Genomic DNA, 7,500 nt, shown 5'->3' on the forward strand with positions numbered 1-7,500 from the left:
GAGAGAGAGAGAGAGAGAGAGAGATGGCAGATAAATAAAAAAGCCTCCATCACCTTTTTGTCTAGTTAAATTAATAATCATAATGCACTATAGCGTTATCTGTGTATGTGTGTGAGTGTGTGTGTGTATGTGCGTCTGTGAGTGAGTGCGTGCGTGCGTGTCTGTGAGTGCGTGTGTGTCTGTGAGTGAGTGCATGTGAGCGTGTGTATGTGTGTGTGTGTCTGTGTGCGTGTGTGTGCGCGTGTACGCCTGTGTGTGTGTGTGTGTGTGCACGCCTGTGTGTGTGTGTGAGTGAGTGTGTGTGAGCCTCACCTCCACTGTCACACTTCTCCTCGTCGCTGCCGTCCAGGCAGTCTGGGTCTGCGTCGCAGCGCCAGCGGATGGGGATGCAGTGGTTGTTCTTACACTGGAACTGGTCGCTGTCGCACTTCACATCACAGCCGTTCTGGAGGAGGAAACACACACCGTTCGTTATTTACCTGGAGGTTTTTAACCCAATGTGACATATATGTCACATTTCAGATCTTTGCCACTAGGGGGTGGTATTTTGAAAATAAAATGTCAGAAATGTGTTCTATGTGGTCTATTTCATCGGTTTTATGTCCCCCATCATTTTCCTTGAAGGAGGAACGGGTCTGGGTTCTTTCCTGTTAACCAGGAAAGTAGATTCATTGAGTCGGAAAATCTTTTTATATAATCGATGGCCGAAACGCAAAACCTCACTTTTTTTTTCACAGACAGACCTATCATGGTGGCAGCCTTCCTTGTTGTCGTCGTTTAAAGTGAAAACCGCAAATCAGAACACATTTTTTTTTTTTTTTGCCGATATACAGTCTGTTTTTTAGGGTATTTTTACTTGTATTGGGATAGAGACAGTAGAGAGACAGTTGACAGGAAGGATGGGTGAGAGAGAGCAGGGATGACAGTGACAGGCACAATGTTTCGAGGTATCGGAATCGAAGCAGAAACCTTGCGGATGAAGTTCCGTTCCTGTCCTAAACACGGACGATAAAGCTTTTGATCCTTTGACCTTTGCGGTGGCTGTGTCGTCGTGGTTACGGGGCGTAAAGGGTGGGGGGGGGGGTTACCTCGTCGGAGCCGTCGGCACAGTCATGGTCACCGTCACACTTCCAACGCCCGGCGATGCAGCGCCCGTTAGTACAGGAGAACTCACTCTCTGAACACTGCCTAGGCACTGAGGAGGGGGAGAGAGAGAGAGAGAGAGAGAGGGAGGGAGAGGAGGGGTGAGGAGAGAGAGAGAGAGGGGTGAGAGAGAGAGAGAGAGGGAGGGGTGAGGAGAGAGAGAGAGGGAGGGGTGAGGAGAGAGAGAGAGAGAGGAAGGGAGGGGGTGGAAAATACGAGAATAGAACTATAAAACTCCTCTAGACATATCGTCACAGACATTCATGAGGGTAAGATGACAGTGTTTACTGTAAAAATGGGGGGCGGCGGGGGGCTGGTAGGGTCATAGACAGGGTGGTACCAGGGAGGACATATCACTCAGGAAGAGGAGGGGGGGGAGGGGGGTGTACCAGAGAGAGGAGGGGGGGGAGAGAGAGAGAGGGGGGAGGATTGGCCTTAGGATGTAAACCATACAGGGAGGAGGGGGAAGGAGGGGGGTGGGTCAGGATAATAGCTGGAAGCACACACACAACACCCAGGGCTTGGGTGGGGGGTGGGGGGTGGGGGGTGGGGTGAGTGGAGGCGTGCTGAGACTGGACACACCTACCTCTAACGCCCCGCCACCAGGCCAGTGTGGAATGCAGAATAAACATGAGATGATGTGAGATGTGCAAATGGTCAACACACACACACAACCAACCAACCAACCAACGTGCAGTTAGTTACACATGCCGTCACACACACACACACACACACGCGCACACACACACACACACACACACACACAATGGTGACGATCATTCATATCATATCAACAAATCATTCCTCAGTACACCTGCACACTCAGCAGTCATCTGTGGCCGAATGGACTAAAAGTATCTGTGGTTTGACAACCAGGGCCCAGGTGCTCAGAACGTTTCATCTGGATCAGAACCATCCTGATTCTTTTTCTCTGATCCAGGATCAGATGGAGCTGGCTGATGGAAGTCCTGTACGACTCAAACTCAGCCAGATAGATCTGATCCTGGATAGCACAAAAAGAATCAGGATCATTCTGATCCAGATGAAAAACTGGGCCCAGGACCCTGTCCACACAGACACAGACACAGAGACACAGACACAGACACACAGAGACACACACAGACACAGACACACACAGAGACAGACAGAGACACAGACACAGACAGAGACAGACAGAGACACAGACAGAGACACACAGACACACAGAGAGACAGAGACACACTCACACTCACGCTCACGCTCACGCACACGCGCTCGCGCTCACGCACTCACACTCGCACGCGCACTCGCACTCGCACACGCACACGCTCACGCTCACACTCACACTCACACTCACACTCACACTCTACTCATACTCACACTCACACTCACACTCACACTCACACTCTACTCATACTCACACTCACACTCACACTCACACTCACACTCACAAGCACACTCACACTCACACTCACACTCATACTCACACACACACTCACACTCACACTCACACTCACACTCACACTCACACTCACACTCATACTCACAAGCACACTCACACTCACACTCACAAGCACACTCACACTCACACTCATACTCGCACACACACTCATACTCACACTCATACTCATAGACACACTCACACTCACACTCATACTCACACTCATACTCATACTCGCACACACACACGCGCTCACACACACACACAGACACACAGGCAGGCGGGTGGTCAGGCAGACAGTAGGGGGCGTACCACACTTGTCCTCGTCAGAGTTGTCCCCGCAGTCGTTGTCATAGTCACACTGCCAGCGGCCCGGCACACAGCGGTTGTTCTTACAGCGGAACTGGTAGGGCTCACACGTCCTCTCATCTACACACACACACACACACACACACACACACACACACACACACACTCAATATTAATATTTATAACTAGTAATAACTATTATTATTATTATTATTATTAACAACATGCATTTAGATTATACCCTCTCCATTCCCCTCCTTCCCTCCCTCCTTCCCTCCCTTTTCTGCACCCACCCCTCCTTACTTTCCATCTATTTTGTCTTTCTCTACTCTCTCCTTTCCCTCCCCCCCCTCCCCCTCCCTTTTCCTCACCCTCTCTGCACCCACCCCTCCTTTCTTTCCATCTCTTTTGTCTTTCTCTACTCTCTCCTTTCCATCCATCCATCCCCCCCTCTCTCCCTCCCCTCCCTCCCTCCCCCCCTCCCTTCCTCTCCCCCTCCCTCACCGCACTCCTCCTTGGGCTCGTCCGAGGCGTCCCCACAGTCGTCCTCTCCGTCACACTTCCAGCGGGCCGGGATGCAGCGGCCTGAGTCCTTACAGCGGAACTCATCTACCCCACACGTCATCTGAGCTGTGGAGGGGGGGGGGGGGGGAGGGAGGGGGGAGGGAGGGGGGGAGGGGGGAGGGAGGGAGAGAGAGAGTGATTAACCGTCCTGAGGAGAAACAAGAGAAGAAAGGATAGAGAGAGAGAGAGAGAGAGAGAGAGAGAGAGAGAGAGAGAGAGAGAGACTGTAGAGGAGGAGGGGGTTCCCTTACTGCAGTTGGCGGGCTCGTCAGACCCGTCCACACAGTCGTTGTCGCGGTCACACACCCAGACGCGGGGTATGCAGCGCTTGGTGATGGTGCACTGGAACTGGTTAGGAGCGCACGTCACCTCCGCTGCAGAAGAGAAGGAGGGAGAGAGAGAGAGAGAGAGAGAGAGAGAGAGAGAGAGAGAGAGAGAGAGAGAGAGAGAGAGAGAGAGAGAGAGAGCTTTTAAGCCTTGCCTGTGAAACCGGGCCTGTGAGTAAATAACAATGTTCTATCTTTGCAGTCGATCAAATTTCAGGACCCTCCTTTCATGACTTTTCCTAGATATGTGCGTTCCACCACTCAGTATCCTTACAATTTTCAAAATCACACCAGGATAAGCTAGTATGAAGCTATTTTGCCGTTTTTTTCTGTGTAGGAAGCAGGCTAAATTGACAAGCCGCGCCAACTAGTGGTCGTTGTGTGTAAATAGCAGCTTGAGCATTGTAAAGACGGGGGTTAGGTTCAATCAATCAATCAATCAATCAACATCAAGGTAGAGAGTAGGGGTGGGGGGTGGGGGTGGTGGTAGGGGGGGGCTGGGGGACTCACGGCAGTCCTTCTCGTCCTCCCCCTCTCCACAGTTGTCCTGGCCGTTGCAGCGGAAGATTCCGGGGATGCAGCGGCTGGGGTGGGAACACTTGAACTGGCTGGGCAGACACACGTGGATGTCTGGAGGTACACACGACACACAGGGTGAGAGGGGGAGGGAGGGAGGGAGGGAGGGAGAGAGAGGGAGAGAGGGAGAAGGAGGAAGGGAGGGAGGGGGAGAGAGAGAGAGGGAGAGAGAGGGGGGGGAGGGAGGGGGAGAGAGGGAGTGAAAAGACCAATAGGGAGAGAGGGAAAGATGGGTGATAGAGATGGATGATGTCTAAAATGTGTGTGTCTGAAAGTGTGTTTGTCTGTGTGTATGCGTAGGCCTGTGTATGTGCTTGCGTGTGTGTCTGTGTGTGTGTGTGTATAGCTGTATATGGGTGTGTGCGTGCGCGTGTGTGTATGCCTGTGTGTGTGTGTGTCTGTACGCCTGTGTGTGTGTGCATGTCTGTGTGTGTGCATATGTACGCCTGTGTGTGCTTGTGTACGCCTGTGTGTGTGTGTGTGTGTGTGTGTGTGTGTGTGTGTGTGTGTGTGTGTGTGCGCGTACCACAGTTGGCCTCGTCAGAGTTGTCCTGGCAGTCGTTGTCTCCGTCACAGATGTAGGCAGGGTTGGTGCAGATGCCCGTCCCACACTGGAACTGCCCGGGTCGGCACCGGAACTCAGCTAGCCAGGGGACACAACCACAACACACTCAACACCACAACACACTCAACACCTGCCTCCTCAACCCCTGCTACTGAACACACCCGGGGTCAAAGGTCACAACAACAAACTCGACACCAGCGTGTGTGTGTGTGTGTGGGGGGGGGGAACTCACGGCAGTCCGCTGGCTCGTCAGAGCGGTCGCCACAGTCGTCCTCCGTGTCGCACTTCCACCAGAAGGGAATGCACTTGTCATTCTTACACACAAACTGAGGGAGAGAAGGAGGGAGAGGGAAAGAGAGAGATAGAGAGGTGTGATAAGAGAGAGAGAGAGAGAGAGAGAGAGAGAGAGAGAGAGAGAGAGAGAGAGAGAGAGAGAGAGAGAGAGAGAGAGAGAGAGATGGAGAGGTAAGAAAGACGACAAGAGAAAGAGAGATGAGTACAATTCTATGATGCACACACTTGTAGTGATGAGAGAGACTCAGTCAAAAAGACATACCATGTATATACTATATACAGTACAGGCCAAAAGGCTCAAAGTAGCCACCCTTTGCTTTTTTGTTGTTAATAAAATAAAATAAATGTGTTGTTAATAAAATGTATAATAATAATATTAAATATATATATATAATAACATATTATTATTAACACATATTATATTTAATATTATTATTATATATTTTATTAACAACAACAAAAAGCAAAAGGGTGGCTACTTTGAGGAATCTAAAATATAAGACATATTTAGAGTTATTTCACACTTTATTGTTAAATACATAATTCCTATGTGTTCATTCATAGTTTTGATGCCTTCAGTGAGAATCTACAATGTAAATAGTCATGAAAATAAAGGAAACACATTGAATGAGAAGGTGTGTCCAAACTTTTGGCCTGTACTGTATATACAGAGAAAGATAGATAGATAGATAGATACTGTAGATAGGTAGGTACTTTATTGAGCTCAGAGGAGAAATTAAGGCATTACAGCAGCTCACAACACGACCAAACCACAACAAAATAAAGTGACAATTGAATAACAGAATAATTACATTCATTCATATATAACATAGACATATACACCCTGAAAAATGACCAGGGACGTCTCGGGGGGGGGTCACTCACCTGGCTGGCTGTGCAGTTGGACATGCACTGCCTCCCGTCGGCGGCCAGGTAGAAGTTGGTGGGGCAGGCACACTTGTAGCCCCCGCCCGGGGAGATCAGACACAGGTTGCTGCAGCCCCCGTTGCTGGTCTGACACGGGTGGTTGGCCACTGGGGGTCGCCAGAGAGCACACAGGCAGACCAGGTGAGGGGGGGGGGTCGACCAGGCAAGCAAGGCAGCAAGCACGCAGATAGGGAGAGGTGTGTGTGTGTGTGTGTGTGTGTGTGTGTGTGTGTGTGTGTGTGGTAGGTGGGAGTTTGTGTCATTTAGCTGACGCTTTTATCCAAAGCGACAAAGTACACTACAGTAAGTAGTATATATGGTCCCAGCGGGAATCGAACCCCCAACCTAAGCGTTGTTAGCGCCCATGCTCTACCCAACTGAACCACAGAGGACCACAGGGGGGTAGATGGCCTAGCTGTAGACTTACGGTAGGGCTGGGGGTAGGTAGGGGTGTCAGACTTACTCATGCTCTCTAGTGGTAGGTAGGGGTGTCAGACTGACTCATGCCCTCTAGTGGTAGGTAGGGGTGTCAGACTTACTCATGCCCTCTAGTGGTAGGTAGGGGTGGCAGACTTACTCATGCCCTCAGGCTGGCGGTAGGGGTGGTAGATGTGGATGTCCATGGGCCGGTGCAGGGTGCTGATCAGCATGGTCTTGTTGGTGCCCTGGGTCTTGTGGGCCCGGTTGATGGACTTGGTCTCCCAGTCGGTCCAGTAGATGTACTCCTCGAACAGGGTCATGGCGAAGATGTGGGGGATGTCCACGCTCAGGACTGGAAGGGGTGGGCGCACGTACACACACACACACGTCACCAAAAGCTCTGTACATGATATAACCAACGTTGTATTTGCCGTGACATGGCGTGAGAGAATATTGTGTATCAATCACGTCACATGTGTGTATCAGAATATTTCTGATGTCTGATATTTCTGTGTGTACGTGTCACACGTGCCCCTCTCTGATCGGTGTGTACGTGTCACACACACGCCCCTCTCTGACCTGTGTGTCGGTTGGTGTCTAACAGACTGACCTGTGTGTCGGTTGGTGCCTAACAGACTGACCTGTGTGTCGGTTGGTGTCTAACAGACTGACCTGTGTGTCAGTTGGCGTCTAACAGACTGACCTGTGTGTCGGTTGGTGGCAAACAGACTGACCTGTGTGTCGGTTGGCGGCTAACAGACTGACCTGTGTGTCTGTTGGTGTCTAACAGACTGACCTGTGTGTCGGTTGGCGTCCAAGAGACTGACCTGTGTGTCGGTTGGTGCCTTCAGAACTGACCTGTGTGTCGGTTAGTGCCGTCCAGACTGACAAAGTCGATGTAGTCCTCGCGGGCGTCGGCCCAGTAGATGCGGTCGTTGATGAAGTCGAGCGTGAGG

At 51.0% G+C, this 7,500-nt stretch overlaps 1 protein-coding gene across 1 annotated transcript in view; it reads right to left on the reverse strand.

Annotated features, from left to right (window-relative positions):
* The window catches only part of LOC308173503 (prolow-density lipoprotein receptor-related protein 1-like), a gene marked incomplete at both ends in the record, with an annotated part of 52,989 nt that overhangs the window by 17,427 nt on the left and 28,062 nt on the right, over positions 1 to 7,500 (reverse strand). Inside the window, 8 exons of the mRNA XM_080548533.1 lie at positions 3,377 to 3,502; positions 3,688 to 3,810; positions 4,273 to 4,392; positions 4,865 to 4,981; positions 5,136 to 5,229; positions 6,083 to 6,231; positions 6,702 to 6,896; positions 7,403 to 7,500. The exon at positions 7,403 to 7,500 is cut by the window's right edge and continues 108 nt beyond it. Of these exons, the coding sequence (XP_080404659.1) occupies positions 3,377 to 3,502; positions 3,688 to 3,810; positions 4,273 to 4,392; positions 4,865 to 4,981; positions 5,136 to 5,229; positions 6,083 to 6,231; positions 6,702 to 6,896; positions 7,403 to 7,500 (1,022 nt within the window). The remainder of the gene's footprint in view (positions 1 to 3,376; positions 3,503 to 3,687; positions 3,811 to 4,272; positions 4,393 to 4,864; positions 4,982 to 5,135; positions 5,230 to 6,082; positions 6,232 to 6,701; positions 6,897 to 7,402) is intronic.

Source organism: Nansenia antarctica, assembly GCF_963989245.1.
Source record: "Nansenia antarctica genome assembly, chromosome: 18".
Classification (NCBI taxonomy): domain Eukaryota; kingdom Metazoa; phylum Chordata; class Actinopteri; order Argentiniformes; family Microstomatidae; genus Nansenia; species Nansenia antarctica.